We start from the raw sequence: 15,199 nt of genomic DNA, 5'->3' as shown, positions 1-15,199 counted from the left end.
TGACTTGGATACCTTTAGTCCTAATGTGTCTCAGTGTTTCAGGTGACTCCCAAAGCAAGTTTATTTGTAGTACATTTCATATATAAAAATGCAAATAAAAGAGATAGAACCTGTTTAGTAAATATAGCACAGGGACATAATGAATGCTTAGGATCTGAGCTGGATTTAAAAGCCGTTAATGTCTGGGTGGGTTTTCTGGAAATGTGTTTGAGCTCTGAGGTGCAGAGTCACTAAATGCTGCTTCTCCATGTTTAGACTGGATCCTGGGAACAGTTAGCAGACCACCAGATGACAGTCAGAGATGTGTTTTTGACAAGCATGGACATGTCTCTATAAGTACTCCCTGAACATGAATCCTCTTGCTATGTTTTTAAGAGGATTGTATGCAGGGTGTGTTTTTTATTTGATGTGGCAGTTGAAGTTTTGCTCTATGACCAGAATGAGGCTTTGTTTTTGGTTTTCAAAGATAAAGGCTCATAACCCAGTACCAAGGCAAAGCTTTTCTTTAAATGATCCTTTGGCCTCAGACCACCACCCTCAGGACAAATTTTACTTTGTAGTATTTTTACTGAGGGCCAGGGGGTGTAATGAACATTGCTGCCTCTAGGTGTCATCATTTGTGTGTTTGTGTCACTTGATTCTGGAACATTGAGTTTACATGGTTTATTTATTAGGTCAACAGAACAAACATATGTGGTGACACAAGAAATTAAGTTGTTGCATTTATTAATGGGTTACCAATATTTGTGACTTCAGTATTTCCAAATAATAATGAGAACACCTGCCAGTGGGATTTTTCATATTGCTCTTATTCACTTATAGCTCATCTATAAAGCAATTGCAAATGATGTATTAACCATTAATAAAACAAGTATTTACAAATTATAAGAATTGTATAAATGGTATCTAACCATAATCATTGCTTTAGAAGAATATAACAAACATCCTTGAGACAAATAAACACTAAGCAGCTGAACGTCTGCATCCGCGCATGCGCTTTGCGGCCATCACAGTATGAGGAGTGCAGTGTACAAGTACCGCCAGAGGTAAACAAGCTTTGATGTTACTCATTTACACATTTAACGCTCGTAATCACCTTTAAACAGCGGAGACGCTATTATAAATGTTTACGCTTATATGACAACTCATTGGCCGACACGAAACCTTAATCCGCTTGCAGCTGTCACTGACTTTTCAGACTAAGCACAGGCTAACAGTTAGCTGTGTTAGCTTATCTATTCACAGTCAATGGAGAGAAGACACAACTCCGTTTAACTGGACGAGCATTATGTACAACTTCAAAACTTTGCTTGTTTCCTTTGCTGTGCAGGTGTAGTTTACAAACGTGTTATTTTGAAGCATATTTGCGCTTAGTCTTAATGCCATTGCTTGCTACTCTTTGAAGCTAACACAGTTAGCATTAGCATGTTAGCTACTGTCAAATATCTGAGCAGCTACAGAGGGGCGTGACTCTTTTTTTCGACTGACAGCAGAGACGTCCAGTGAGAAGTCTGAACAGGCATCGACAGCTGCCTGTGGACCAATCAGCGTCTTTCACAGAGGACACTGACAGAACGGACACAAATATGTCTCTAAAGATATTCTTTCATTGTTTGCCCTTTGCTTGATTTTTAACGTTTTAAACTCAAATCTCTCATAATTCAGTTAAAGATTTGTGAAAAATTTATTTATTTATGAATAAACTAAACTGAAGTTTGTCTGTCCACAGCCGTTATCTCTGAGACGTTAGTGACGTACAGTATGTATGGTGTCATCACTGACTGTCGTTGTTACACACGTACATTAGACGTATCCTGAAACAAGGCCGTTTTAGTTTTGTTATGGACACAGTTTTTTATTTTTAGTTCTGATTAAGGCTTCCTGTACTAAAAAGAATTTAATCAAATTTGCCTGTGCATGATGACAACATTGAAACTTTAAATCCGTAATTACCAATGTACCGCTATAGAGTACACCAAAACAACCAGTCACAAGAACAGTTTATTTCCACCTGGCATCACATTTGTGAACAATTAAATTGAATAACCGAGCTCTATAAACAGATATTATTGAAGTTGCTGCAGTTAGAGCTGCAACAATTACTTGATTAATCACTTAGTCAGTTGATAGAAAATTAGCCCGCAGCTATTTTTTTAGTAATTTTTTTAAAGTAAAACTGGTGAATTTTGTCAGTTTCTATTGTGTCAAATGTGAGGATTTGATGGGGGGGTTTTCTGTTGTTGCCTAACATGGTAATAAACTGAATATCTTTTGGTTTTGACTGTTAATAGGACAATACATTTCAAGATGTCACCTCAGGCTCTGAGTAGTTGTTAATGTACATTTGTCACTATTTTCTGACATTTTATAATTAATGGAGAAAAAGTTGGCAGGTTAATTCATAAGGATAATGATATTTAGTTGCAGCCCTGGCTTCAATACCAAATCATCAAGCACATTAATGCACCTCTTTATACTGTTTATTTCAGTGTTCTTTTCATTGCCTGCGCAATGAGTTCATAGTGAGATCATATTTGTGTAGCTCGATATCATGGTTAAGCTGTATGTCATTATCTTTATCCTGTGTCCTCTGCATTGTATGTAAGTATACAGACAGCTTCTTAGAGCAAATTTCCTGTACGTGTAAATGTGCTTCCCTTGGTCAGTGAAGCTGATTCTGAATGTGAAAAGTAAACATTGTGCTTTATTTTGCTGCCACAGCAAGTTGGACAGACACACATTGGGAACAAAGGTTTTACTTAAACCCACAAGAATGAACAGATTTTGGAGTCAAACCCAACACATGAGGATTTGAACAATCCACCTCTGGTTCAGGACATAGCAAACATACAGAGTAAAAATCACCTCTCAGTTCCCTCAAAACAAAAGAAAAGCAAGCAGGTGATAATTTAAAAAATGTATCAGCATGAACTTTACAAAGAGAAATCTGGAGATTTTACTGCAAAAGACAGGACATGTAAAAAAAAAAATCATAAATATTAAACTGACTGGAGTTTTTTTTTTTTTTTCTCTGTTACTGCAGATGAAGACACCACCTGAAAGGTCAGGAATCACTTTCAAGGTCGGAGCACAGCTGGAAGCCCGAGATCGACAAAAGAACTGGTCTGGAATATACACTAACATACATATCTGTAGTGGCATAAAAACCTCCAATAGTTGATTCATGATGATATTTAGAATTGTAGCTTTGTCTTAAAATTTAAAGATGAAATTTAAATTTTTGTGTTCTGTTGACCTTTAAAATTTGATGACATGATTGATAACTTTCAAATCTCATCCTACACTGCGGTGTGTTCCTATCAGGTACACAGCCACAATTGAAAAAATCGACTACAACAAAGAGCGGGTCCTGATCCACTACCGTCAGTGGAGCCGTCGACATGATGAATGGTTTCAGTGGAACTCGCCGTACCTTCGGCCAATGGAGCGAGTCAATCTGAGGAGGCAGGGCCGGAGTCCACCACACTCACAACCGGTACGGCACACTGACTACATGCGTGTTGTTTCATACCTCTGAATGTTTGGAAAGGTTTTCACTGGCACAAACATGGTTTGCATGTGTGCGCATGTTAAGATGTCAGTCTGTGCTCCTCTGGTTTCTTTGTTGGACTTTATTTTTCTTTCTCTCTCGCTGTCTCAGATGTTTGTCTCAGGTACAAAGGTTCTGGCCTGTTGGACAGACTGTCGTTTCTACCCGGCCAAAATCCTCAGAGTCAACAAGGACGGTGAGGCTCCATATGAATTTATGTTGCTGTACATTAGTGCTGAAACAATTTGTTGACTTGTCCATCAGTCCTTTGGCAGAAAAAACAAACAGTTTTAATAATTGTTTTATTTTTTTAAAGTGTCAAGATCCTTCTTTTTCTTCTGATTTCTATTATTGAAATTTAATATTTTTGTGGTGTCTGGGAAATTTTGATGGATATTTTAACAGTTTTCTAACATTTTGTCGACAAAATGTTTAAACTGTTAGTTGAAAAACTAATCAACAAATAACAATAAATTAAGTAAAAAATGACTCAAAATTGTATGAACTGGATCACATGTTTAAGAAAACTGTGTGTGTGTGTGTGTGTGTGTGTGTGTGTGTGTGTGTGTGTGTGTGTGTGTCAGACTCTTACACAGTGCGTTTCTATGACGGTGTGGTTCGGACTGTGAAGCCCACCAAGGTCAAACCCTTCCAGGAAGTAAGAACTATTCACCTCCCATTGGTTCTTATGTGATTGGCTTCACCAATCACAGCTCCTTTCATTCTAAGAGCGTTTTCTTTTGTGTGTGTGTGTGTGTGTGTGTGTGTGGAAACAGAAGTCCAGATCTGAGAAGAGTGCAGTGGGAAGCGAGGGATGGGAGGAAGGGGAGAGCGAGGAGGAGGATGGAGGAGAAAGAGAGGAAGATGAGAAGAAGGAAGAGGAGGCAGAGGAGAAGGTGACATCAGAGGAGAATGAAGGAGCTGTGGAGGAGGAGGAGGGGGAGAGGAAGAGGAAGGCAGAAGCTTCATCCTCCCATCCACCAGCGAAGAAGAAAACAGATGACAGTAAGTCAGATGACCTGTGACACCCAGCATTTGAAGAAGCTAATTTTAATAATTCTTCAAAAATCGACAAAATGTGTAATTTGCCTAAACTTTAAAAAAAGAAAACGGTGACCATCACACGTTAATTGATGTTTCAGAAGTGTTGAAATGCATCATGGGTGAGGCAAATGCCCTAAAGCTGATCTGTGCATGTGACTTTGTATGCTTAGTCAGCTTTTCAGACAGATAGCTGGAACACGTTCATTGTCTACAGTCATGTTGCTGATGTTAATTAACTGCTCCTCCTCCAGGTAGAAGCAGTGGAGCCCAGAATCAGCCAATCACAGCTGACTCCACCCAGCCAGCTGTTCCTAACCCCACCCACATTGACAGAGGTAAACATCAGAGAATTTCAGATACTGTTTTTCAGAAAAGACTCATCTTTCATTTATAACTGCTCTAACTGAAGTACCAACAACCTCATCTTTTTTCCCCCTCTCTCTCAGACGTCCTGTTGGAGCGTCAGGCCCACCTGCCCACCACACACAAATTCAGCAGAGAACCATGTAAGTGAAGTCACACACCATACAAACAAAATGCAATTAAAAAAAAGAGACCTGGTTTCTAACCAAGACTTAGAGAACCTCATTCATGCTTTTATATCTTCCAGAGTTAATAATGCAGTGCTGTCCTCACTGGTACCAAATAAGACCACTAGACAGCAAGAGCTTTTTCAGATGCTGCTGTTAGGGTTCTGACTGAAACTAAGAAAAGAGAGAATATTACTGCAGTTCTCAGGTGTTTTCACTGGCTTCCAGTCAGATACAGAGTTTAATTCAAAGTTTTACTTTTTGTCTATAAGTCACTAAATGGTCCATGCCCTAAATAAATTTCAGAAATGTTCCATGTATATGAGATCTGCAGGAGCTGGTCAGCTAGTGGTTCCCAGAGTAAAAACTAAACAGGGTGAAATGTTTCTCAGCCATTGTGCTGCTCACTGCTGGAACCAGCTCCCATTGGATATCAATATCTGCCCAAACCATAACTAGCTTTAAAAAAGATGCTAAAGCTGCTCTATTCTCCTCTGCCTTCATTTAATCTTTTAATCTTGCACTTTAATGAGATATTATCTTTTTTTTATAATCTGTGTTTTTATACTGTTTTATATTGTTTTCTTATTATGCTTTTTACTTGTAATTTAAGCTTCTTGTATTTCTCTTAAGCACATTGAATGACCTTTGTGTATGATAATGTGCTGTACAAATAAATTTGCCTTGCCTTGCCTTTCATTACCTGACTGTTTTTTATACATGCTGCTACAGAGACATTATGGTTGGCACCAAAAAGTGTTTTTAGGTTTGATGTCCAGACCTGCTCCTAACCCAGACTCACTGAACTCGCTGTCTTCCTTCTCCCTGTCTCAGTGTACAGAGTGATAAAGAACCAGCCTCCCCCCATCCTTTCCATTGAGTTGGACCACAACCCTTTCAAGTGTCCCGCAGCGGGCTGCACCAAGTCGTTCAGGAAGGCAAGTCTTCTCCACTATCACATCAAGTACTACCACTCTGACCAGCAGCTGGAGGAGCGGGGCAGCGAGCAGGAGGCGCCACGGTAGGTTGATGGTTCGAATCCCAGAATGGGAGCTATTAAGAAAGTTGTGTGTAGCACTGACTGTGGTTGTTGTAGGAGGAAGCGGTCATCTTCCGAGGGAGGCGACTTCTTATCAGACAGAAAGAATGAGAATCAAAATATAAGCTGTCACCGTGACGACAGGGAGCACAGCACCATGGGATCAGGTAGGACAGGCACACATGCACTTATAAAAACTCAAACAACTAGGACACACATGCACACACACACATACACACACACACACAGTATGTAAGACTGATAACTAATAATATCTGATATATCTTTGATGTTTAAAGACAGAAAACATATCTTTGTTCAAATACAAGGCCCTGCTTAAAGTTTAAATGGGTTGGGTTAATTATAAGGTATTTTAAAGTTTAGCATGAGTTCAACTTCACTGTTCAGACAGCAACATTACTCTTTCTGACCCTTCTAACCTGTTGTCTGTGAGCAGAAGTGAGGACGGATGGAGGGAGGGAGAAAACCGAAGGGCAGGTCAGAAAGGACAGGAAGAACTTCCTGAGGGTCAAACTAAAGAAGAAGAAAAAGAAAAAGAAGAAAAAGAAAAGTCAGTCAGGTGAGAGACCTGGACAAACTACAGAAACTTCCTGTTGTTTTCAGAACAACAACATACACGTGTCTCTTTCACCTCACACATGATCTTTACCAGTGTCACTGGATTGTGTTTTTCTTCTCGTCAGGACTCGGCAGCAGTGACGATGAGAACTCAGACAGACCTCCGATCACTCTGAAGCTGTCCACCGGACACCACGACACACACACACAAGGTGGGAAACCACACACACATCACAGAAACTCTGCATAGTATTTCTTCTTTATGTGAAAATGCATAAGTTTGGTGTGTCGATACTGAATATAAAAGTGTCTCATCTCTAACCTCCATCCTTCGGCTTTCAGTTGATGACGGCAGTGACTGGTCGACGCTAACAGCAGAGAGTGGAGAGGACACACCCTCTTGGCCTGTTGCTATGGAGACAGAGGAATGTGAGGTGGTGAGGTGTGTGTGTGAGGTGGACGAAGAGAACGACTTCATGATCCAGGTAACACAGAAGAAATACAGAAAGACATTTTTTCAGTCTGTCATCATTTCTCCTGCCCAGAGTAGTTACGAAGATCTGTGTGTGTGTGTGTGTGTGTGTGTGTATGTGTGTGTGTGTGTGTGTGTGTGTGTGTGTGTGTGTGTGTGTGTGTGTGTGTGTGTCTCTCTCTCTCTGTAGTGCGAGTCGTGTCTATGTTGGCAGCACGGCACCTGTATGGGTTTATATGAAGACAACGTCCCACATAACTACATCTGCTACTACTGCAGACACACTGCAGGTATGACTCTGTGTGTTTGTGTGTCAGGACACTTAAATATTTAAATATATTCAATATTAGGATTTAATATTATAATATAATAATATTCCGCAAGCCTGTGTTAGTGTTCATAATCTTCATAGTTTATAACAGTTTTAAACAGTTATATATCTGATCTATCTTTTGTTTGGGAAACTCATCTTTTGGGCATCAGTCAGACCAAGACATTTGACTTTAGCTTTAGACATCTGAATATTTTTGGCCTTTGAATCACCACATTAATGCTTCCCCTGGGTTATGACAATAATACATTTATTTATTACTTATTACTTATTCCTTCACCAGATATTTCTGTTGAATTCCTGCTTGTCAGTGTTAAAACCTAGTGCCTTCGCTACCCACAATGCAACTCAACAAGAAAAGGTTACACCAAGCATCCGCACAGGTGTTTTCACTTCACTGATCAGACCTCTGCTCAGGCTGAAACCTGTGCAGATCTACTACAGCTGCATTTAATCCAGAGTTTTTGTTGTGGCTAAAAGCATGGCAAGCAATCATTTTGCTCATCCTCTGATTTTTCATCTAGGGCCATCATCAGTTACTAAAGTTTCTGACCAAATGTCTACAAATCTGCCAGTCCATTTGTACAAGCCAGTGTTAGCATGCTAAAATGCTCAATTAAGATGTGAGCATGTTCACATGCTGTTGTTAGCATTTAGCTCAAAGTAGGCTCACAGAGTTGCTAGCATGACTGTAGATTCTGCCAATCCCAAAATCAATACTTTCTCCAGGTAGAGACAAACACTGAGTGTTGATGCAGTTATGAATATGATGGGAGCACGTTGAACAGGTTCTGTCCAGTTATAAAACAAGAATATAAACAAAAACATTTCCTGAATGAGAGGTCAGTCTCGCCCATTCTGTCAAACTGGCTGGAGATTAGACGAAGTTCAATCAGACTTAAGTCTGAGCGAATCAAAGGAAGCCGGTTCAGCTCACGAAGTTAATGTGTCTCCACATAGAAATAAATGGGAAGAAAAATCTGGTCTGACTGTGCCATTAGAGGACGTGTAGCTACGCAAACCAAGTGAAAACACCTGTGTTGGTGTAACAAGAGTATGAACATTCTCTGTATAAAACAGTGCAGTGTTTTGAATTCAAACCAGTCAGAGAAAAGTCGAGTCAGTTTAGCTTAAACTGATTAAGATGTTATATTAGTGATATATTGGTCCCAGATTTATAGTTGGTCAGTGATGGTGATAATGATGAACTCGTGTGTGAAGTATATTTTGTTTTATGATTTCTAACACTCATGTTCAGGTTGGAGGCGGGCCCAGCGTTTCCTGTCAGAGCCGGATTTGCTGATCTCTGGTCACATGTTCGGCCTGTCGTGTGTAAAGGAGAACTATTCTGAGATCAATGCCTCCAAGATCACACACACCAGCCGCCTGCTGGCACACATACATGGCCTCAATCAGGTCCTCAGTGGGCTGCAGCTCAAAATCAGCCTGTTGCAGTGAGTTCAGTTATAGCAGTGACTCTGTTTATGTGTTATTGTCCACAGAGACGTATTCTCAGTCAGTCTATGTGTCTGTCCGCACAGCTCCCCCTCCCACCCTGATCTGCAGCTGTGGAGGTTGCCATGGAGACGGGAAGATGGGCCAAGATTGACATCCAGCCCAAGAGGAGACCCTGCCGTCTGTTATGTCAGCAGCGAGCACTGCTACCAGAAGCCCGGGGCATCGTGGGAAAAAGCAGAGGAGAGAGAGAAGGAAAGGCAAACAGCTGCAGTGAAGCAGGAACACGACACTGAGCAAAAGGTAAAAGCTCCAAGTCAGATTGATAAAATTACAAAGTTTCTGTCATCATGAACCCTCATATTTTAACTCTGATAATGTGTTATCTTCAGACAGTGCCAGTGTCTAGACAGATATAGCCTACACAATGTTTAGTATCACGTCAAGCCCGAAAATACTGATCAAAATCTGCCTCAGAAGACTTTACAAACTGTACAGCATACAGCCCCTCAGACCCTCAACTGGGATCAGGGAAAAAAAGAATGGAAAGAACCTCGGGAAGAACAACAGGAGGGATCCCTCTTCCAGGACAGACAGACAGGAAATAGATGTCGTGCGTACAGAATAGAGCAACATAGATTTATAATGTGGACAATCAGGATGACAACATATACACACACATATATCCTCAAATGCCACCAACAGACCCGAGCCACATGACCTCCTCTCCACCACGAAAGACCTGGAAAGATGACATACTACACAAACACGCAAGCTGCAAAACCAAACACAGCATTCACACTTCTAGAAGGAAACAGAGGGAGGGAGAGATGAGGAGGAAGAAGTTCCAGATCCAAAACATCTTGGAATGAACCGTTCTGCTGCCTCTCTCCCTCATTGAATTTCCATTTACCACCATAAAAAGCAGCCAGAAATTTAACTAAATGACATGTTCTGTCTGTCTGTCGATCTCCTCTGCTCTGAAATCAGTGCAGCTCCTACACAAAACAAGCAGCTTCATTACAATCAGCAGTGTGTGTGTGCTCGCGTGTTGCAACCACTGGTTATAGCGATTATAGAAGTGAAACTGGCAGGCAAATTAAATTTAGTTTTAATTTAATAGTACAAATAATAACTTACTACATTAATGGGAAAACAAGTCAAATATCGTCTTGACATTTGCGAAAGCATGAGCAATCATTGATCGATCTGATCATCGTCGATCATGGTGATTCGGTGTGTTGTCTAGTGTGTTTACTCAGTGGTAAGGTTCATGCTTCTTCCTAAAACCTTTGGCGAGGCAGCTTTTAGCTTGTATGCCGATAGAACAGTCTCCCCGAGGACCTGAGAGCAGCCGGTAGTGTTGAAATCCTTAAACATAAACCTGAAAACGTACCGTTTCAGCCTGGCTTTTAATTAAATATGGTTTTCACTTACTCCTCTGAATAAAAACTGTGACTAGTTTATGGGAAGCACAGGTGACTGATGGAGGGATGTATGAAGTCAAAGGGTGTGGTGTAAAACAAAAAAAAAAACAGCTGGTCTCAGAGAGGCAGAGGAACGTTTAGGAGATGCTGAACTTCATATTTGCAGCACTAAACAGGCTCCTGCTGTTGCTATGAGACCACTGAAAACCAGTTTGAGGCTCTGGGCTCATTGTGGTAAATGTGAAACTATTTTTACCTCCTAGTGAGTGTGAACACAATGAAGCCAGCTTCACAGATCACAGCCGGACAGAGGGAACTCTGCCCCCCCCCAACACACACACACACACACACACACACTTGTCTCCTTGTCTTCACTAAAACATAGAATCTGTGTTTCTCTAGGAAATAAAACCTGAAGAGGTCAGCAAGCCAGTGACCGACACTACGACAGATGATGACAGAAACACTGTGACACACACAGACACACACAGTGACACCAGCATAAAAACAGAGAAGCACACACACACGGACTGCGAGGAACACACCCACATTCAGATGCACACAACCGAGCCTCGTCCAGCGTCTGCTGCTGAGTGTCAGCTGAACCTGCTGGAGCACGTCGAGTCTCTGCACCACCAGATCAGTGCCAGGATGGACCTGATAGAACGAGAGCTTGATGGTAACACACATACACGCGCACATACACTGCCATGTTTGTTTAGTAACACTGGAAAACATGGGAGGAGTCCATATTAAGTCTTTTTGGCTGGACCGCACCAGTAGGGCCAGCCCTATAATCACAGATGTCTGTGACTGACTGATCTGACTGATCATAGTTGAGTGATCATATTTCCACCACTGTTCAACCAAATACCACATGACTTGAGTTGAGTTTCCCTATTGGCTGTTCCTCTTTCAAAATGAATTGATGCAAAGTTTCGATCAGGGGGCATTTACAGTTGCAGTGATTCCAACTTAGCGTATTTGTCACTAGATGTAGTTTTTCTTCTGCCTCCTTTAGTGGTACTTGTTCATATCATATTACTCACCCTCTCTCTCTCTGACACTCTCTCTCTCTATCTCTATCTCTATCCCTCCCTCCCTCTCTCCAGTGTTAGAGTCCTGGTTGGACCACTCGGGCGAGCTCGAGCCTCCTGACCCTTTATCCCGACTGCCACAGCTCAAACAGCGAATCAAGCGGCTGCTGCGCGACCTCTGCACTGTGAGACGCCTTTCGATCCACCGCTGACAGTTCTACTCCCTCATCCCTGATCCCTGACCTTTGATCCTGCGAGTCACTGCTAGCCAATAGGAGCAAACGGACAGACAGACTGACTGACTGACGAGGCCAGCTCAGGACCTGGCAGACTTGTCGAGAGTGAGTCGTGGAGCGGTTCTCTCTGAGTCTGGAGGGAAAACTGTGATGTCACAGGACAGCATCCCCTCTGGTGGAGAAGAGGTGTACTGCAACAAGACAGCGAAAAAGGGGCGACATTTTTATAAAGTGAACAGGTGATTTTTGTACCGCCTCCAGCAGGACTCCATACCGTGTCCAACCACACAGTCCGTGGTGATGACAGGTTTGATTAACAATTGATTCATTAGGATTTGGTTTCTGATCAACTATTGTCCATGTAATCAGGAACATGTGTAACATCCGACAAAAGTTACAGCTGAGTTCAGCCTGAACATGATATGGTGTCATACATCATCTTCCAGCAGCTGTACGGACTAACGAACCTCCTGCTGAGTGAAAAGTAACAGCTGACAAACACACAGAAAGGATTTGGGTAGAACACAAGTCTAAAGTTTTCTACAGTGATGCTTTTAACAGTTCAGTGTTTTGTAAATTGTACTAAAGTTGGTTATGCTGAGAATATTTTTTCTTTGTTACTTAAAAAGTTATTATAATTTTTAAGTAAGAAAGAGAAAAAAAACTCTGGTCACAGCAAAGAGTGCTGCAGTAAAATTCATTTGTACATTGTTGTGAAATATTAAGCTGTAAAAGCATTGAGACTGCTAACACACCAGCTGTGTTAGCAGTGGTCAGTCATAACAGCTGTCTGAGCTACTTCCTGTTCTCTCTGGACCAGTCTGTTTACTCCCTGTTTTTCATTTCAGTCAGTTACGAGTTAAAAAAGAGGGGAATTTAGCTTTAACTAGCTTGCTAACTGTTTACTAGCATAAACTGTTGCATAACAAGCTACTTAGCTCGGTCGCTGATGTGAAAATAACTTCACACGGTGGACTCAAAAGACATATTTGTAGCATGGACGTTCCTCTGTCGTGGAGTAGTTCAGGTTCATTAAGAGCTAATGAGCACCAATAGCTCTCTTCGCTCAGAGGACAGTTTGTGTGATGAATTTGTGAGTCAGTGTTCAGTGTTGATGTACAAACTTCGGGAGGATTTAATCCTCTCCTTCAGTAATTGTGTTCATTGCACAGAAGTTAATTGACTTTGCAGAAAATGTTCAGCTTATTAAGCGCAGGTGCGAGCGGGTGAGGCAGGAGTGAGAATCTTAAAGCTGAGATCCATAACTTGGCACATGTTATTGTCCTTTCCAGAGGTGATAGGTCATTCAATTTAAGTTCTGAAGAAAGGAGAGGACAGTTGTTAGTGGGTACAATCTGCGATGTCAGATTTTGAACACAGATATGTCACACAGACTTAAAGCAGAATGTCTACATCTTTACTTAATAAGCTAAATCTACATAAGACTTATCAACTGAAAGATTTGTTGGATATCACCTTTAAACCTGTGTTTGTCTCAAGCACAGTTCAGTGCCGTTCTCTCACCTTCTTTGTTCATATTTGTTTTTCTGGTTGAAGCAGATTCATATCTAAGCTTTTGATTTTCTTATGTTTTTCTGAGACAAAGGAGTCATTGAAGACAGAGCATGAAAGTTCATTCTTGTCCTTTGGGAACAATAACAAAATATTCTAAGCGCACAAGGTTCACTTATTGTAGCAGTGTTTCAGAGCTTTCAGCAGCATATCATGGCCTTCAGTAAAAACAGCTGGCTTGTAATATGTTTTCGCAGTTTTCAATAAAATTAACAAAACCATAATCCATTGTGACACAAAAACAATTCAAAATGTATATATGTCAAATTGAATTTTTTATACTCTTATACAAGAAGTCAACTGTATAATGCTGCAGATTTATTTTGATAGAGAGATTAGTTATGAATCTACAGTGGAGTTTTAGGGGAAACTGGAGATTTCTGGAAAAAATATTTGAGGAAAAAGGTTGAAATTTTTAGAAAAAAAGTTAAAATAGTACAAGAAAAAGTGATTAAAGGTCCCGTATTTTACACTTTCCCTGATTTTATTTGAGGTGTTGATCCATAGGATGATATATTTGTGGTTTTAAGAACCAAAAACCATCTCAGTGTAGTTTACCATCTGCTCTCTGTCTCTCTCTTGAGCTTTAGTAACAACAGGTCAGTGAGCCAATCACACGAGAGGCTGCTTTATAATCAAAAGACATGGACATCTACCGTTATACTGTTTGGGACCTTTAACCGTTTTTGTGAAATCACAACTTTTCTGGATGTTACTTATGTCTCATAATATTCCAAAAAAAATGTCTTGCTACGTGACTATTTCCTAAAAACAACAAATTTATTCTCAAAATCTCCAGTGGCCCTTACACTCTAGTACAAGTTCTCCTGATGTGTGTTAAGCTCATCACAGTGTTTGCTGCTGGTGCAACTGGTTGATCACCAGTTCACCCCAGTTTCAGATTTGTTGTCATCAACTGGGACGAGTCTGAGTTCGGACTATCGGAAACCTACAGCAGCATCTTGTTGATCTGGTACACCTGAAGACAAACACATGATTGGTCATGTGATCATTTTGTTCGAGTTGGTGAGAACCAGCAACACAAGTTCACACACATGGAGCTTCAGAGTCAGAAGTGAAAGTTTTCCTGTTTATTTTCATACTCTTGATTAAAGCATGATGAAGATTTTTCTGAGGAGTTCAAAGTTTGATTAAAATGATTAAATTCCAGTCACTGTGTGGATGTGTCACATTTAAGACATTTTGTGTCAAATTTGACCAAACAACTGAATCATCCAGCGCTCTATCCAGGGGCTGGTTCCATAATACACCTTAAGTTTTCTGCTTGAGAATGACACTTTAATTTCTCCTCAGCTAAGGGAGTTACTTAAGGGTGTTTCACAGAATCTCTTAAAAGGTTGCCTTTGTTCAGGAAAAAAATTAAGGCATTTGCAGCAGTGAAAGAAATTTTACAGCGGTAAAATTCTACTGCGTCGTCTCCCGGTTGTGGAACATCATCATCATCTTACTGGGATGTGTTCATTTTCTTAATTTATCACCATAAACCTGGTCATATTGCAGTTAAATTTAGTTTTACTTTGCTTGCTGAGGTCTCATGTGCAACGGTTTAACAGAGTTTAAGTGACACATTTTAGGGAAACTTTAAAGGTGAAAATAAGGGTCTTTTGTGCAACTGTTTTCATTTTAAGGAAACCATAAATCAGGCTTTAAAAGACATTTTATTATTATTATATTTCATATAAATTTTGTATAATTAGACCAAAAACAAAAAGGACACAAAGCAGGAGCAGAGCCAGACATTGCAAACATTCAGGGCCCTCTGCTGTTTTCAATGTCTTTCTTTCCCTGAATAAATTAAGGAAAAGGTTTTTGAACGTAAACTCAGACACATAATGAGAAATGTATCAGGACCGATCAGGTCAGATGGATGAAGAGTTGGTCATGTAGTCAATGTCTGGGTGGTGCA

At 40.6% G+C, this 15,199-nt stretch overlaps 1 protein-coding gene across 1 annotated transcript; it reads left to right on the top strand.

The window, feature by feature from the left end:
- Positions 1-974: 974 nt before the first annotated feature.
- On the top strand, positions 975-14,442 carry LOC111673384 (PHD finger protein 20-like). Its single transcript, XM_023431157.2, has 18 exons — positions 975-1,046; positions 3,044-3,123; positions 3,325-3,496; positions 3,662-3,746; positions 4,135-4,208; positions 4,327-4,555; positions 4,846-4,929; positions 5,041-5,100; positions 5,959-6,145; positions 6,221-6,330; positions 6,621-6,743; positions 6,868-6,954; positions 7,085-7,227; positions 7,405-7,504; positions 8,804-8,999; positions 9,087-9,303; positions 10,830-11,106; positions 11,540-14,442. The coding sequence occupies exons 2-18, from the start codon at positions 3,044-3,046 to the stop codon at positions 11,674-11,676; spliced, it is 2,361 nt and encodes a 786-aa protein (XP_023286925.1). The 5' UTR covers positions 975-1,046; the 3' UTR covers positions 11,677-14,442.
- Positions 14,443-15,199: the final 757 nt, after the last annotated feature.

Source organism: Seriola lalandi, unplaced genomic scaffold, assembly GCF_002814215.2.
Source record: "Seriola lalandi dorsalis isolate HSWRI2012SDOR001 ecotype SW California unplaced genomic scaffold, Sedor1 jcf7180002054917, whole genome shotgun sequence".
Classification (NCBI taxonomy): domain Eukaryota; kingdom Metazoa; phylum Chordata; class Actinopteri; order Carangiformes; family Carangidae; genus Seriola; species Seriola lalandi.
The sequence above is the reverse complement of the archived record's forward strand: the minus strand, read 5'-3'. Positions and strand labels throughout refer to the sequence as shown.